We start from the raw sequence: 18,949 nt of genomic DNA on the forward strand, positions 1-18,949 counted from the left end.
GTGCACTATATAGGGAATAGGGCTCTGGTCTAAAGTAGTGCACTATATAGGGAATAGGGCTCTGGTCTAAAGTAGTGCACTATATAGGGAATAGGGCTCTGGTCTAAAGTAGAGCACTATATAGGGAATAGGGCCCTCGTCTATAGTAGTGGACTATATAGGGAATAGGGCTCTGGTCTAAAGTAGTGCACTATATAGGGAATAGGGCTCTGGTCTAAAGTAGTGCACTATATAGGGAATATGGCTCTGGTCTAAAGTAGTGCACTATATAGGGAATAGGGCCCTGGTCTATAGTAGTGGACTATATAGGGAGTAGGGTGTCATTTGGTACACAGCCTCAGTAATAACCAATAGAACTACAGTAAACGGACAACATAGTAGTTGAAGGGTACCTACATAAGGGATTTATTACACATTCATAAGCCATACATAATACTTAATAAACGCTTATGTACTGTTTATTCATGTGTTATGAAGTCCTTCTGTACGTACCATTTAAATAAAGTGTTAACCAACCTATTATTGACTCTCTCTTGTTCTGATACACAGCCAATACACAACCATTATTCTGCATAACTATGTAGATTACACATGACATCTCTATCATCATGCACCTGTTTTGGTCTCCTACGGACATATATTTTATTTGACTAGCTGTTGTCATTAGCGCATCTTGCGCTCACCAGGTTACAGTTGTTTGGTTTTTTAAATTGATTGCAAAGTGTAGACTGTCCCTCGCTTAGAATGTGGTTCTACCTCCCACATTCGGGATGTGCTTGCTGTGTCCTGAAAACAAGCAATGCTTTGGCAATGAAAGACACATTGATTCCTCCTACATTACTACCAAGTGCCAAGCCTAACTGCCACCCAGTAAACAGACTGGCAAATCTTTCAAACTCATATTTGACAGTGTGTGTATTGTTCCCCTCTTAAATAATGATGTCTGCCGAGCTGATCCAATTCGTCTGCAGTCCTCCGACACTTGTGTTTATATATCCACGCCATGGGAAGTCCGAGAAACAGGGTCTCTAAAGGTCTGGAAGCCACTCAACACTGTACTGTGTATCCCGAGAGAGAGAGAGAGGAAATCAGCTTCATACATCAACTGGATTTCACTTGAACGGTTTCTGTTATAGCCTCCCTTCTCGGTTTCAGGAGTCAGTGAAAACAGTGCACAGTTATGATCCAATGGAAAAAGCTCCTACTCCTAGTTGTGGATATATCAGCATCCATGAGGATCTTTCTTCATAAGCTGCTTTTTAAAAAACAGACAGAGGACCCTGATATGGGGCCTTATTGAGATATGGGACCTTTACTGGCTCTCACTGGAAAGGCCCTGAGCCGAAACTGTTATCCCACTGAGAACACTGCTGCTCCAACTGGTCTAGTAGTCTGTCCACCGAGTCCTCCTTATTGTCCAGCTTCAGGTACCTGCGGGCACAGCCCAGGTCTAACCGGGGCCAGCTGCGGTGCCTCTGCTCCTCTATGGGGGTGAGCTCCGGGGGCTCCACACCTCCACACCCAACCATGTTCACATACACGTCTGAGCTGGGCTCACTCCGCACTCCCTCTGGGTCTGCCCCAGGTCCCCAGGGTCGTATGGCCCCTTCCTGTTGGTATTTTACAGTCTGGGGCCCATGAGGGCCTGGGTTAGTCCTGTAGCTCAGACTGTGGGAGCGCCTGGGCAGCGTGGCTGTGACCTCCGTCCTCTCCCAGTCGTCCCCTCCCAGAGTGGACAGGGAGCTGGCTGACACCAGACAGTTGTTGAGCTTAAAGAGGTGAGCGGGCTGGGGGTCCGGGCTGAAGCCCCCTACCCTTGGCCCACCACCACCACCGTCCCTCCCCGTGTTGAAGCCCATCTTGCTGGAGTTGCATGAGTTGGAGTGGGAGGAGTGGAGGGAAGGGGTAGAGGCTGAGTCCTGGTGGTGTAGAGCCTCCGTCTGTACGGTGGCCTGCTGGTACATACAGTCAGTTGCCCTCTCCTCCTCCTCTCTGCTGTCTCTGGTCGTCTGCAGCAGGGGCTCTGAGCTGGCCAGCTGCTGCAGATAGAGGATGTTAAGGTGGGTGGCAGGCAGACTGCTCACCCACTGGTAGTGTCTGGCCATGGAGTTGGCTGCTGACATGTCTGAGAGGTCGGCCGAGGGCACGGCCGCCGACACCGAGCAGATGACGCTTCGCATCTGGGCCAGCAGCATCTGGGTCTCCCTGTCGCGGTTCTCGTACAGCACCGTGTTGGCACAGATGAGGATGAACAGCCCCACGCCCATGATGACTGGTCCCAGGAGCTTCATCCGCTCACTGTGGATCAGACTGGCCGTGGTCAGGAGGCTCTTAGCCCCCAGGTTCCAACCGGATGACTGGGGTTCAGAGACACCCCCACCTCTAACACCTCCTGCCCCGTCTACAGAACCAGAGCCTTGTTGTCCAACTCCTAGCAGCTGGGAACGCTGGGTCCGGTAGGGCCAGTACCCAGCCACTGCCAGGGCCGTGCCCACCACCACCACGATGACCCCCAGCACCAGGAAGGCTCCTGGCATGGAGTGGATGCGCAGCTCGCCGCGGATCAGGCCCTCCTTCTTCCGACCCCGCAGGCTGAAACCAGACATCCGTTGGCGTGGGGAAGGAGAGCTTGGTGTCTGGCCCCCGGGGTCCCCGGCCTTCTGGGTCTTCATGGTGCGGCTCGGTCCAGTGCCCTATCGGAACACTGTGGAAGGGGGGGTTCAAGGGTTAGGAAGACACGTTAATTATGGAGTATCCATTTTTTTTCTACTGTTGTTGATATTGTTCACCTTTTTCCCCCACTACCTTTTTTTCTACTTTGTTTTCTTCCTCTCTTTTTAAATCTTCTAAAGTGGGTTGTGAGCACACTTTAAATCAACTTCTTGACTCGACTGATGCGACAACGCATCCTTATCCTGTAAACATTGAACTCTCAGCCTCTTATAATTTAAATGAATTATAAGAGGCTGAGAGTTCAATGTTTACAGGATAAGGATATGGATATGTTCTCGCTTCCCATACTGACAATATTTTTTTGCTCAAAATTGCTTCTGTCTGGTTCTCAGGGATTTGATACGTGACACAACCAAATGTTTCCTTTTTGAAATACTTTGTTAAAAACATTTCAATTTAAGAGAGAGATACTAAAAGGTATTTTGTGAATGTTTTTAGTCCATGCTTTGGAAATGTATTAAAAAAAATCAGTTTATCACATTTTTCGTAATCTTACATTTTTTTTAATGTTGATGTTCACAGAAGACCATTCACGTTATAGCGTACTCCTCTAACAAACTGTTCCAAACCATGTCGGTGGCGAGCTTCTAAATTCAAATGCTACAAACACTCACACGTGGCGTTCTACTTCCCACATGGCCATAAACAGGGTGAGTTCCCACAAGACCATAAACAGGGTGAGTTCCCACATGACCATAAACAGGGTGAGTTCCCACAAGACCATAAACAGGGTGAGTTCCCACATGACCATAAACAGGGTGAGTTCCCACATGACCATAAACAGGGTGAGTTCCCACAAGACCATAAACAGGGTGAGTTCCCACAAGACCATAAACAGGGTGAGTTCCCACAAGACCATAAACAGGGTGAGAGCCCACAAGACCATAAACAGGGTGAGAGCCCACAAGACCATAAACAGGGTGAGTTCCCACAAGACCATAAACAAGGTGAGTTCCCACAAGACCTTAAACAGGGTGAGTTCCCACAAGACCATAAACAGGGTGAGTTCCCACAAGACCATAAACAGGGTGAGTTCCCACATGACCATAAACAGGGTGAGTTCCCACAAGACCATAAACAGGGTGAGTTCCCACAAGACCATAAACAGGGTGAGTTCCCACAAGACCATAAACAGGGTGAGAGCCCACAAGACCATAAACAGGGTGAGAGCCCACAAGACCATAAACAGGGTGAGTTCCCACAAGACCATAAACAAGGTGAGTTCCCACAAGACCTTAAACAGGGTGAGTTCCCACAAGGCCATAAACAGGGTGAGTTCCCACAAGACCATAAACAGGGTGAGTTCCCACAAGGCCATAAACAGGGTGAGTTCCCACAAGGCCATAAACAGGGTGAGTTCCCACAAGACCATAAACAGGGTGAGAGCCCACAAGACCTTAAACAGGGTGAGAGCCCACAAGACCATAAACAGGGTGAGTTCCCACAAGGCCATAAACAGGATGAGTTCCCACAAGACCATAAAAACAGGGTGAGAGCCCACAAGGCCATAAACAGGGTGAGGTGAAATGGAAAAACCGTTACAAACACATGCCTGCAATTAAGCTGCTAAGCAACAATACCCTTAAATCCCTACCCCTAGACCAAACTGATCTGACGACAGCACTTTAACACATAAAAAGTCAAATAAACTATGATTATTTTGGCACACACCATCAATATGTCCCGTCCACTATCAAACGTAGCCTGAAGTCTCGCTCCAAATGACAAAGAGAAAAACAGGAAGACTCACTCCAGATGACACGCAAGAAAGAGAAAAACAGGAAGACTCACTCCAGATGACACACAAGAAAGAGAAAAACAGGAAGACTCACTCCAGATGACACACAAGAAAGAGAAAAACAGGAAGACTCACTCCAGATGACACACAAGAAAGAGAAAAACAGGAAGTAGTATCTTCTTCACTACACAACATCACATATTTAGACAATTAAATGAATGTGAGTTTTTAATCTTCTTCTTCGCTGTTTGGTAAATATGCATACACAGACAGACAGATGGCGGCCACAGCACTCATCGTTTGGCTTGTGTTCATCAAAGCCCTTTAGATAAGGTTTAGAATGAATTATGGAACACGGCCCAACTTCATGGGCTCCACACTGGTCTCCCATAGGACTTCTTTATTCATACAGTATACACTACATGATGTAAGTATATGGACATCTGCTCGTCGAACATCTCATTCCAATATCATGGGCATTAATATGGAGTTGCCCCCCCCCTTGCTGCTGTAACAGCCTCCACTCTTCTGGGAAGGCTTTCCACTTGATGTTGGAACATCGCTTGACTTGCTTCCATTCAGCCACAAGAGCATTAGTGAGTTCGGGCACTGATGTTGAGCAATTAGGCCTTGCTTGCAGTTGGCGTTCCAATTCATCCCAAAGGTGTTTGATGGGGTTGAGGTCAGGGCTCTGTGTAGGCCAGTCAAGTTCTTCTAAACCGATCTCGACAACTCATTTCTGTATGGACCTCGCTTTGTGCGCTTTGGGCCTTCCCCAAACTGTTGCCACAAAGTTGGAAGCACAGAATCAGAACGTCATTGTATGCTGTAGCATTAAGATTTCCCTTCACGGGAACTAAGGGGCCAAGCCTGAACCATGAAATACAGCCCCAGACATTATTCCTCCTCCACCAAACTTTACCGTTGACACTATGCACTCGGGCAAGTAGCGTTTTCCTGGCATCTGCTAACCCAGACGGTAAAGCGTGATTCATCACTCCAGAGAACGCGTTTCGACTGCTCCAGAGTCCAATGGTGGCAAGCTTTACATCCCTCCAGCCAATACTTGGCATTGAGCATGGTGATCTTAGGCTTGTGTGCAGCTGCTCGGCCATGGAAAACCATATCATGAAGCTCCCGACAAACAGTTATTGGCCTGCCGTTGCTTCCAGAGGAAGTTTAGAACTCGGTAGTGAGTGTTGCAACCGAGGACAGACGATTTTTACGCTCTATGCGCTTCAGCACTCGGCGGTCCTGTTATGTGAGCTTGTGTGGCCTACCACTTTGCGGCTGAGCCGTTGTTGCTCTTAGACGTTTCCACTTCACATTAACAGCACTTTGACCGGGGAAGCTCTAGCAGGGCAGAAATTTGACAAACTGAGTTGTTGGAAAGGTGGCATCCTATGACGGTGCCTGGTTGAAAGTCACCGAGCTCTTTAGTAAGGCCAGTTCACTGCCAGTGTTTTTATATGAAGATTGCATGGCTGTGTGCTCGATTTTATACACCAGTCAGCAACGGGTGTGGCTGAAATAGTCAAAACCACTCATTTGAAGGGGTGTTCACATACTTTTGTACATATAGTGTACAGTACCAGTCAAAAGTTTGGACACACCAACTCATTCAAGGGTTTTTCTTTATTTGTACTATTTTCTACATTGTAGAATAATAACAAAGACATCAAAACTATGAAATAACACATGGAATCATGTGGTAACCAAAAAACACTATTAAACAAATACAAATATAATTTATATTTGAGATTCTTCAAAGTTAATTTGTGGAATTTCTTTCCTTCTTAATGCGTTTGAGCCAATCAGTTGTATGTGACAAGCGAGGGGTGGTATAAGACCAAGTCCCTACTATGGCAAGAACAGCTCAAATAAGCAAGAGAAACGACAGTCCATCATTCATTTTAATTTAATTAAAACTTCTTAAGGATCGGACCCTTTTTTAAATGTTCGCCTAAAATGACATACCCAAATCTAACTGCCTGTAGCTCAGGACCTGAAGCAAGAATATATATATTCTTGATAACATTTGAAAGGAAACACTGAAGTTTGTGGAAATGTGAAATTAATGTAGGAGAATATAACACATTAGATGTGGTAATAGATAATACAAAGAAAAAAACATGCATTCTCTTTTTTTCATCATCTATGAGATAGGATTTTAGGTGTAATTTAGATGTTGTCCACAAGATGGCAGCAGTGTGTGTGCAAAGTTTCAGACTGATCCAGTGAAGAATTACATCACTACACAACATTTTGTATCAAGTCTGACAGGAGTTTGCACAAATGTACCAAATTGGTCAATTTAAACATTTTCAAGTACATAACTATAGAGAACATACAAAAATGCTATGGTAATAAAAAATGTAAGTTTACACACTCCCAGGAATGTCATACATGATGGATCATTAGCTTCCCTACAAAAAAGCCACTAACCTTCACACATCTAGATGGCTGGATGACAAATCAGGACGACAAAATCAGAGCAAGATTACTGAATGTAAGTACATTATTTACCTTCAGAGGTGAATGCATAAAACCAGCTGCCGTGATGTGTTTTGTTGTAGTGCACTATCCTCAAACAATAGCATGGTCTTTTTTTTGTTGTAAATGTGACACTGCGGTTAGATTAACAAGAATTTAAGTTTTCTGCCCATATAAGACATGTCTATGTCCCGGAATTGGCTGTTGTATACAACTTCGCAAAAACCATCAATCGCTATGATGAAACTGGCTCTCATGAGGACCGCCACAAGAAAGGAAGAGCTTCCTCTGCTGCAGAGGATAAGTTCATTAGAGTTAACTGCTCCTCAGATTGCAGACCAAATAAATGCTTCACAGAGTTCGAGTAACAGACACATCTCAACCTCAACTGTTCAGAGGAGACTGCATAAATCAGGCCTTCATGGTCGAATTGCTGCAAAGAAACCACTACTAAAGAAAACCAATAAGAAGAAACATCCTGCAGGGATGCGCCATCCCATCTGGTTTGCGCTTAGTGAGACTATCATTTGTTTTTCAACAGGACAAATGACCCAACACACCTCCAAGCTGTGTAAGGGCTATTTGACCAAGAAGGTGAGTGATGGAGTGCGGCATCAGATGACCTGGCCTCCACAATCTCCCGACCTCAACCCAATTGAGATGGTTTGGAACGAGTTGGACTGCAGAGTGAAGGAAAAGCAGCCAACAAGTGCTCAGCATATGTGGGAACTCCTTCAAGACTGTTGGAAAAGCATTCCAGGTGAAGTTGGTTGAGAGAATGCCAAGAGTGTGCAAAGCTGTTATCAAGGTAAAGGGTAACTACTTTGAAGAATTTAAAATATAAAATACATTTTGATTTGTTTAACACTTTTTTTGTTACCACATGATTCCATATGTTATTTCATGGTTGATGGCTTCAATATTACTCTACAATGTAGAAAATAATACAAAATAAAGAAAAACCTTTGAGTAGGTGTGTCCAAACTTTTGACTGGTACTGTATGTGTACAGTTGAAGTCGGAAGTTTACATACACCTTAACCGAAATACATTTAAACTCAGTTTTCACAATTCCTGACATTTAATCCCAGTAACAATGCCCTGTTTTAGGTCAGTTAGGATCACCACTTTATTTGAAGAATGTTAAATGTCAGAATAATAGTAGAGAGAGTGATTTATTTCAGCTTTTATTTCTTTCATCACATTCCCGGTGGGTCAGAAGTTTACATACACTCCATTAGTATTTGGTAGCATTGCCTTTAAATTGGAAGTATGCTTGGGGTCAATGTCCATTTGGAAGACCCATTTGCGACCAAGCTTTAACTTCCTGACTGATGTCTTGAGATGTTGTTTCAATAAATCCAGAATTGTCCTTCCTCATGAAGCATCTATTTTGTGAAGTGCACGAGTCCCTCCTGCAGCAAAGCACCCCCACCACATGATGCTGCCATCCCCGTGCTTCACATTTGGGATGATGTTCTTTGGCTTGCAAGACTCCCCATTTTTCCTCCAAACATAACGATGGTCATTATGGCCAAACAGTTCTATTTTTGTTTCATCAGACCAGAGGATATTTCTCCAAAAAGTATGATCTTTGTCCCCATGTGCAGTTGCAAACCGTAGTCTGGCTTTTTTTTATGGCGGTTTTGGTGCAGTAGCTTCTTCCTTGCTGAGGGGCCTTTCAGGTTATGTCACTATAGGACTTGTTTTACTGTGGATATCGATACTTTTGTACCGGTTTCCAACAGCATCTTCACAAGGTCCTTTGCTGTTGTTCTGGGATTGATTTGCACTTTTTGCACCAAAGTACGTTCATCTCTAGGAGACAGAACGCGTCTCCTCCTGAGCGGTATGACGGCTGCGTGGTCCCATGGTGTTTATACTTGCGTACTATTGTTTGTACAGATTAACGTGGTACCTTCAGACGTTTGGAAATTGCTTCGAAGGATGAACCAGACTTGTGGTGGTCTACAATCTTTTGGCAGATTTTTTGGGGGATTTTCCCTGAGTTTCAAGGTAGGTATTGAAATATATCCACAGGTACACCTCCAATTGACTAAAATGATGTCAATTAGCCTATCAGAAGCTTCTAAAGCTATGACATCATTTTCTGGAATTTTCCAAGCTGTTTAAAAGGCACAGTCAACTTAATGTAACTTCTGACTCACTGGAATTGTGATACAATTAAATAATCTGTCTGTAAACAATTTCTGGAAAAATTACTGTCATGCACAAACCGACTTGCTAAAACTATTGTTTGTTAACAAGAAATTTGTGGAGTGGTTGAAAAACGAGTTTTAATGACTCCAACCTAAGTGTATGTAAACTTCCGACTTCAACTATACATGTGAAAGGGAAACAGTACAGGGCAATAAAGCTATCAGATCAAATGTCAATAGGGTTTTTTTTTCTCACAGAAACTCAGAGTTCATGGTTGTATTTTTGCTCAGAGAGCACCACTGCTGGTTGTTTTCTTTATACTCTAAATGAAGGTGACTTATGCACTGCTTTTAAAGTGTCTCATTGTCTGAACTACGGAACCCCCAGCCTGTCATCACTGACTTTAAGAGAGAGTCAAGCACAGTGGAATACTCGGGATTGGAATGCTCGGGATTGGAATGCTCGGGAGTGGAATGCTCGGGAGTGGAATGCTCGGGATTGGAATGCTCGGGAGTGGAATGCTCGGGAGTGGAATGCTCGGGAGTGGAATGCTCGGGAGTGGAATGCTCGGGAGTGGAATGCTCGGGAGTGGAATGCTCGGGAGTGGAATGCTCGGGAGTGGCATCTGGAATGTAAATGTTTTCATCATTATTCAACTAAACATATGAACGCCTGACCACCATGCCCCTGGCCACACATCATGCCCCTGACCACCATGCCCCTGGCCACACATCATGCCCCTGACCACCATGCCCCTGGCCACCATGCCCCTGACCACCATGCCCCTGACCACCATGCCCCTGGCCACCATGCCCCTGACCACCATGCCCCTGACCACCATGCCCCTGACCACCATGCCCCTGGCCACCATGCCCCTGACCACCATGCCCCTGACCACCATGCCCCTGACCACCATGCCCCTGGCCACACATCATGCCCCTGACCACCATGCCCCTGACCACCATGCCCCTGGCCACCATGCCCCTGGCCAAACATCATGCCCCTGGCCACCATGCCCCTGGCCACACATCATGCCCCTGGCCACACATCATGCCCCTGACCACCATGCCCCTGGCCACCATGCCCCTGGCCACCATGCCCCTGACCACCATGCCCCTGGCCACACATCATGCCCCTGACCACCTTGCCCCTGGCCACCATGCCCCTGGCCACCATGCCCCTGACCACCATGCCCCTGACCACCATGCCCCTGGCCACCATGCCCCTGACCACCATGCCCCTGGCCACCATGCCCCTGGCCACACACCATGCCCCTGACCACCATGCCACTGGCCACACACCATGCCCCTGGCCACACACCATGCCCCTGACCACACACCATGCCCCTGGCCACACAACATGCCCCTGGCCACACACCATGCCCCTGACCACACACCATGCCCCTGACCACACACCATTCCCCTGGCCACACACCATGCCCTGGCCACACACCATGCCACTGACCACACACCATGCCCCTGACCACACACCATGCCCCTGGCCACCATTCCCCTGATCACCATGCCCCTGATCACCATGCCCCTGACCACCATGCCCCTGGCCACCATGCCCCTGACCACACACCATGCCCCTGACCACCATGCCCCTGGCCACACACCATGCCCCTGATCACCATGCCCCTGGCCAACATGCCCCTGACCACCATGCCCCTGGCCACCATGCCCCTGACCACACACCATGCCCCTGGCCACCATGCCCCTGGCCACCATGCCCCTGGCCACCATGCCCCTGGCCACCATGCCCCTGACCACCATGCCCCTGGCCACACACCATGCCCCTGACCACACACCATGCCCCTGGCCACACACCATGCCCCTGACCACAAACCATGCCCCTGACCACCATGCCCCTGGCCACCATGCCCCTGGCCACCATGCCCCTGGCCACCATGCCCCTGACCACCATGCCCCTGGCCACCATGCCCCTGACCACCATGCCCCTGACCACCATGCCCCTGTCCACCATGCCCCTGGCCACCATGCCCCTGACCACCATGCCCCTGGCCACCATGCCCCTGACCACACACCATGCCCCTGACCACACACCATGCCCCTGGCCACACACCATGCCCCTGACCACACACCATGCCCCTGACCACACACCATGCCCCTGGCCACACCCCATACCCCTGGCCACACACCATGCCCCTGGCCACCATGCCCCTGGCCACACCCCATGCCCCTGGCCACCATGCCCCTGGCCACACACCATGCCCCTGGCCACCATGCCCCTGGCCACCATGCCCCTGACCACACACCATGCCCCTGGCCACCATGCCCCTGGCCACACACCATGCCCCTGGCCACCATGCCCCTGGCCACCATGCCCCTGGCCACACACCATGCCCCTGGCCACCATGCCCCTGGCCACACACCATGCCCCTGGCCACCATGCCCTCTGATGTATTCACTGGGTTTGAACAACATTGAGAAGAGAAAAACTAAACAAAACGTCCCCCAGAAGAGGAACGACTAGATGTGGCCAATTCAACTGGTCTGAAATAACAAACTGTACTCTGGCAGGAGTCTCAGAGCGACGGTTCTCTCTACTCTGTGGCATGTAATTTACAACGCTGCTTTGGATCCCGTCCTGATTTTGTTTGGCTTATTTGACCTCGATGGAGATGCAGGGCTGGTTTAGACAGCAACAGCGTCCTGAATGGCACCCTAATCCCTACTAGCTCTGGTCAAAAGTAGTGCACTGTAAAGAGAATAGGGAGTCATTTGGGACGCAGCGAGAGTGATTCAGATCAGTTAGAAAGATGATGATGATCAGATTCAAGTTTTAATGATCCACTAAGGCCCATATACACTCAGGCTGTACAACACACTGATGTACAACACACTGATGTACAACACACTGATGTACAACACACTTGACACAATGGTTGTGATACAACTGTTGCTTTTGTGATAAAACACAAACATTGGGTGTTTATCAAAATGCATCCTACCGTGCTCTTCTCGAATGCGAACTCTGTGTTTGTACATCGTACATATTTTGAAACATGCATCTATGACCGCTTCAACAGAAAGTTTGCACAGAAATATGACGAAACCTCGTAAAAAAAAAAAAAAATTGCAACTAAATTTCTTGAAATAAATAACGGCCATTATTTGAGCTGCAGCGAGAGAAAATACACTCCGACTTCAGAAGTAAATGTTGCCTATTCACATTTCATATGTTGCCGGACTACAATATTTTTTTTTATCTCGCTACGTTAATAAATACATGCTGTGTTAATTTTGGCACGTTAACCTGCCTTCACTATAGACCCACTGTAGTGTGCACAAGGCCATAGTAAGTCAATAGGGCTAACTACTACTGTTAGCTAGCCAGGTAGACACGAAGAATTGACATCTACCCTTTAGTTTTAGGTCTCCTGGTTAGCTACATTATTACGATTCACATATAGCTGGCTGATAGTTATGAAGTAAAATGTTTTCTTTTTGTATATCTTGTTTTATCTCTATTGCCATTGTCCTGTCTGGAAGAAGGTTCAGTGAATGTGTAAGTCCACAGTAATTCAATAGGGCTAACTGGCTAGCTAGCTAACCATGAATAATTGGTAGCTAGCTACCCACGAAACGTTAGTGTTACTAAACATTTTTGACTGTTTAACTAGCTGGCTACCTAGATTATTTCGATTCACATATAGCTAGCTGGTTATCATTAATTAACATTAACATTTGTTTGGTGTATATCTTGTTTCGTCTCTATTGTGGAAGAAGGTTCAGTGAATGGGGAGGTGCAGCGGGAGGTAATACAGTAGGGAGAGTGGGAGGTAATACAGTAGGGGGAGGTGCAGCGTGAGGTAATACAGTAGGGGGAGGAGCAGTGTGAGGTAATACAGTAGGGGGAGGAGCAGTGTGAGGTAATACAGTAGGGGGAGGTGCAGCGTGAGGTAATACAGTAGGGGGAGGAGCAGCGTGAGGTAATACAGTAGGGGGAGGAGCAGCGGGAGGTAATACAGTAGGGAGAGTGGGAGGTAATACAGTAGGGGGAGGTGCAGCATGAGGTAATACAGTAGGGGGAGGAGCAGCATGAGGTAATACAGTAGGGGGAGGAGCAGCGTGAGGTAATACAGTAGGGGGAGGTGCAGCGGGAGGTAATACAGTAGGGGGAGGTGCAGCGGGAGGTAATACAGTAGGGGGAGGAGCAGCGTGAGGTAATACAGTAGGGGGAGGTGCAGCGTGAGGTAATACAGTAGGGGGAGGTGCAGCGTGAGGTAATACAGTAGGGGGAGGAGCAGCGTGAGGTAATACAGTAGGGGGAGCTGCAGCGTGAGGTAATACAGTAGGGGGAGGAGCAGCGTGAGGTAATACAGTAGGGGGAGGAGCAGCGGGAGGTAATACAGTAGGGGGAGGTGCAGCGGGAGGTAATACAGTAGGGGGAGGTGCAGCGTGAGGTAATACAGTAGGGGGAGGTGCAGTGTGAGGTAATACAGTAGGGGGAGGTGCAGCGGGAGGTAATACAGTAGGGGGAGGTGCAGCGTGAGGTAATACAGTAGGGGGAGGTGCAGCGTGAGGTAATACAGTAGGGGGAGGTGCAGTGTGAGGTAATACAGTAGGGGGAGGTGCAGCGTGAGGTAATACAGTAGGGGGAGGTGCAGCGGGAGGTAATACAGTAGGGAGAGTGGGAGGTAATACAGTAGGGGGAGGTGCAGCGTGAGGTAATACAGTAGGGGGAGGAGCAGCATGAGGTAATACAGTAGGGGGAGGAGCAGCGTGAGGTAATACAGTAGGGGGAGGTGCAGCGGGAGGTAATACAGTAGGGGGAGGTGCAGCGTGAGGTAATACAGTAGGGGGAGGAGCAGCATGAGGTAATACAGTAGGGGGAGGAGCAGCGTGAGGTAATACAGTAGGGGGAGGTGCAGCGGGAGGTAATACAGTAGGGGGAGGAGCAGTGTGAGGTAATACAGTAGGGGAAGGAGCAGCGTGCGGTAATACAGTAGGGGGTGCAGCATGAGGTAATACAGTAGGGGGAGGAGCAGCGTGCGGTAATACAGTAGGTGGGGGAGCAGCGTGAGGTAATACAGTAGGGGGAGGTGCAGCATGAGGTAATATAGTAGGGGGAGGAGCAGCGTGAGGTAATACAGTAGGGGGAGGAGCAGCGTGAGGTAATACAGTAGGGGGAGGAGCAGCGTGAGGTAATACAGTAGGGGGAGGAGCAGCGTGAGCTAATACAGTAGGGGGAGGAGCAGCGTGAGGTAATACAGTAGGGGGAGGTGCAGCGTGAGGTAATACAGTAGGGGGAGGAGCAGTGTGAGGTAATATAGTAAGGGGAGGTGCAGCATGAGGTAATACAGTAGGGGAGGGAGCAGCGTGAGGTATAACAGTAGGGGGAGGAGCAGCGTGAGGTAATACAGTAGGGGGAGGTGCAGCGTGAGGTAATACAGTAGGTGGAGGTGCAGCGTGAGGTAATACAGTAGGGGGAGGAGCAGCGTGAGGTAATACAGTAGGGGAGGAGCAGCGTGAGGTAATACATTAGGGGGAGGAGCAGCGTGAGGTAATACAGTAGATGGGGGAGCAGCGTGAGGTAATACAGTAGGTGGGGGAGCAGCATGAGGTAATACAGTAGGGGGAGGAGCAGCGTGAGGTAATACAGTAGGGGGAGGAGCAGCGTGAGGTAATACAGTAGGGGGAGGAGAAGCGTGTGGTAATACAGTAGGGGGTGCAGCATGAGGTAATACAGTAGGGGGAGGAGCAGCGTGAGGTAATACAGTAGGTGGGGGAGCAGCGTGAGGTAATACAGTAGGGGGAGGAGCAGCGTGAGGTAATACAGTAGGGGGAGGAGCAGCGTGAGGTAATACAGTAGGGGGAGGAGCAGCGTGAGGTAATACAGTAGGGGGAGGAGCAGCGTGAGGTAATACAGTAGGGGGAGGAGCAGCGTGAGGTAATACAGTAGGGGGAGGAGCAGCGTGAGGTAATAAAGTAGTGGGAGGAGCAGCGTGAGGTAATACAGTAGGGTGAGGAGCAGCGTGCGGATATACAGTAGGGGGAGTGGAAGGTAATGCAGTAGAGGGGAATGCGAGTGCTTCTCAAATGTAATGTTTAATGCATTCTCCACACTCTCGTCCTCACAAAAACGTACTCAAGTGAACGTTTTCAGAAAATGCACTAGGAGCATAAGAGTGTGGCGCACAGTAGTATGCATAATGAGAAACACCCTTTGTGGGCACAAAAATGTCTACACAACCATTGTTTCCACAATGCTTGTGTAGGGCCTAATCATATATGTGCAGAAAAATTATTGTGTCAAATGTGTTGTACATCAGTTGGACAACCTGACTGTGTACAGGACCAAGGAGTCTACTATGACCAGCGTCAGGGGTTGGATACCAGACTGTGTCCTAACACCAGAGGGTTGTAGGTTTGAATCCCATCTGGGTGATCTGGATAGTTAAAAGCTGCTGATACTGAATTACATTAGCTATAGTCCAAATGAGAGCATTACAGCAGGTACTGCTCCTAAATAGTTTTAAGAATAGTTGTCTGGCTTCCTAGGGCAAGAACATTCCCTCTAGTTGCCTGGCTTCCTAGGGCAAGAACATTCCATCTAGTTGTCTGGCTTCCTGGGGCAAGAACATTCCATCTAGTTGTCTGGCTTCCTGGGGCAAGAACATTCCATCTAGTTGTCTGGCTTCCTGGGGCAAGAACATTCCATCTAGTTGCCTGGCTTCCTATGGCAAGAACATTCCATCTAGTTGTCTGGCTTCCTGGGGCAAGAACATTCCCTCTAGTTGCCTGGCTTCCTGGGGCAAGAACATTCCCTCTAGTTGCCTGGCTTCCTGGGGCAAGAACATTCCCTCTAGTTGCCTGGCTTCCTGGGGCAAGAACATTCCATCTAGTTGCCTGGCTTCCTGGGGCAAGAACATTCCATCTAGTTGCTTGGCTTCCTGGGGCAAGAACATTCCATCTAGTTACCTGGCTTCCTGGGGCAAAATCATTCCCTCGCTCATATGGCCACTGATATGGTATTTTTAATGAGGCAAACCAGACCTCACCTTCCATTAGTCAAACACAAATTGGCCAAACACTGGCATCAAGTCACAAGCAGTACTACATAACATTGGAATAAGATCAATCTATGGGTTTGAATTCTATATGAGATATATTAGGCTATATAATTAGCTAAGTGCCTTCGGGCCCAAGACAGCCACTTACAGCAGGGAGAGAAGGAACCTTTGCATGGGCAATCTGAATTTGACAGTCTACTCTCAAAATTCAAGTCATGTGACAGTTTCTGCGTTTTAATGGTTTTACTTCAGTGTTTTATTTCCCCATGGAAATCGACATACCCTTGAGGCAATGTTATTTTTCTTAATCCTGTTCCTAGACGTGCACGACGCTGGGCAAACAATTATTTTGATGATTGCCAAGATCCTTGGCTATGCAAGAGAGGTCCACATACTATGTAGGAGGAGTAAATGCATGCGTCATGCTTGCAATATATTTTTCCGTTATTATATTTTACCTGCATTGCTTATCCTATCAATAACTTAGCCTACACATATTTCGTGCAAAATGGTATTACACGCACTCCAAATTAACTGCATGGTATTCGACCAATTACCCTGTATAATATCATACCCATATTGGGAAAACGTTACAACCCCCCCCCCCCCCGGCAAATAACGGTTCTATGTCGGTCGCGGCATAGCAGGCTGCAGAAGGGGGGAAGACTATGGAGCGGTGTTGCAATTCCTTCGGCGCTGACTGTTGATACATTGCCTGTATCAATTAACTGATTAAGGTTTCCGCGGGAAAATGTAATCTTGATTTCCTCTAAATATACAATCTCCAAAATAACCCACTGTTGAAATAGGCATTGGAGAGGGGAAACCAGACCGTTGATTGATTTGTCTTGAACTTCAGCAAATACAATCTTTCTCTCTTCAGACCTCTCAGGAAAAAGCTGCTACAACGTTTCAACGTCAAATGTCTGAAGTTGCCGCTCTCATTGTAATAATCATACTTCAACTACCGGCTGGGTGATAGCCTAGGCTACTTTTGAAGGTTACCGGGGAAAGTTATAGTCTACTTGCCTTTGATGCCGTATTCTTCGGTTGTATTCATTGTCCCCCGACACATGTCGATACAGTATCGTTTGGTTTGTTCCCTCATATAGCTTTAAAATATTGTGATATCCGTCAAGCAATTTAATTTGCCTGTAGTTTAAATCCAAAACGAAAGGATCAAGGATGTGCGTGGTTCTGTTGCTCGCAGTCTAATATGTGCTCCGTCTCTTATTCAGTAAGTTTCTATAGCCTATATCGTTGTCGTTTGTTACTGCAGGGAAATAGGCATTTTCAAAACCCTTAGACCAAAATTTACGCTACATGCGACCGCCCCCTCACAAAACGGACCGAATTCCCACTGCTACTTTTCCTTGGCGCCTCCTTTCCTTCACGAACCCTGGTGCGATGCGCACTGCTCCTCCGTAGAAATGGAGCATTTGAGTAGGCTGCTGTTGCTTAATTCATACGCGTGCATTTTGGATCATTCTTTATGCTTTAGAGTAGAGTAGTATTTATTATCCCCGGGGGCAATTCATTTTGCAGCGCGTAATAAGAACACATGACAATAGACACAAACATAATATAAATACAGCAATATATGCACAACTACCAGTACTATAGTATAGCGTATTGAGAAAGCCGATTGCAGCTGGTATGGAAAGTTTAGACTTAATCGTGAACTAGTAGGTGAGATGCGTACTGTTGACTGACTGACCAACCCCATTTTAATAGTACGCTAGCCTGTTAGTGGTCTCAGACATCCTTTAAAATAGGCTACATACCATGGACGAATATGGTAGGCTAAGCTTATCTTAAAATAATTCCGATTTCTACATGCTTTGAGTGACAAACAGAAGAGGCCTAAACCCATACAATTCATATAGGTATTTAAATGTGCCTGGGAAACTGTGATACATATACCAATTATATACGTCCCTACTCATTCAAATGAGCTTTAATGGCAGCAATTAATAATTGTGATAACTAAAACATTGGTTGAACTTGGACATAAATTATATTCCCATAGTTATTCATTATTCTCATTGCTAAGGAATAGTTATTTCATTGACAGCGAGGGCATTTATTTCAACACGGATGGAATACTGTCCAATTAGTACTACGCCATCTTGTGGCTAAACAAGGGCACATAAACACCAAACCTATGGCCCGCAGTGGGTCACCATCCGTTCTTGCTGCCACGATAATTGTGTAGTAACCCGGTTGCCAGTCTGATTCTGCGCTTACCAAATCCGTATCGCTCATTATCACGCCAAACATGTTATTGCATTGCATTTGGCACGACTATGGAGCCCCGAAGTGGAGGTGTGTCATAATACCCATAAAACCTAGCGGTCCACCATTCATTTTCTCGTAGGGAAGTTTGGACTCTTAAAATAAGGGCTGTTTCGTGTTGGCGTACCCTGGCGTGACGTTTTGATAACCATGGAAATCTCTCTTGGACAAGGTGACTGATTAACATATTAGACTCAATTTACTCTGGTTTGAAATTGCTTATTAGCATTTCATTTGCTGGTAAATTGTTGATGGAATTTATAGCTTTAAAGGAATGATTAGAATAGTCCACTCAGAAACCATGTAATTGTAGAAATGGACAAGAACCATAACGTTGAGTTGAGTTTATTTTTATTTACAGGGACAGTGCACATTAATCAACGTTTCAGTAAAAGTGCCTGTTTTAGCCAGCCGGCTAATTTTCAACCGCAGTCCTGGGCAGGTTATTAAAAACAATTACAATATAGACAATAGCAACATAGGACAAGCAAG

At 47.1% G+C, this 18,949-nt stretch overlaps 1 protein-coding gene across 1 annotated transcript; it reads right to left on the reverse strand.

The window, feature by feature from the left end:
* Positions 1 to 380: 380 nt before the first annotated feature.
* On the reverse strand, positions 381 to 17,599 carry LOC110487880 (transmembrane protein 200A-like). The gene is made up of 2 exons (XM_021559797.3): positions 17,192 to 17,599; positions 381 to 2,704 (listed from the first exon to the last, which is right to left on the reverse strand). The coding sequence occupies exon 2, from the start codon at positions 2,670 to 2,672 to the stop codon at positions 1,323 to 1,325; it is 1,350 nt and encodes a 449-aa protein (XP_021415472.2). The 5' UTR covers positions 2,673 to 2,704; positions 17,192 to 17,599; the 3' UTR covers positions 381 to 1,322.
* Positions 17,600 to 18,949: the final 1,350 nt, after the last annotated feature.

The sequence above is a fragment of the Oncorhynchus mykiss genome, chromosome 30 (assembly GCF_057628025.1).
Source record: "Oncorhynchus mykiss isolate SJ-2025 chromosome 30, ASM5762802v1, whole genome shotgun sequence".
NCBI lineage: Eukaryota > Metazoa > Chordata > Actinopteri > Salmoniformes > Salmonidae > Oncorhynchus > Oncorhynchus mykiss.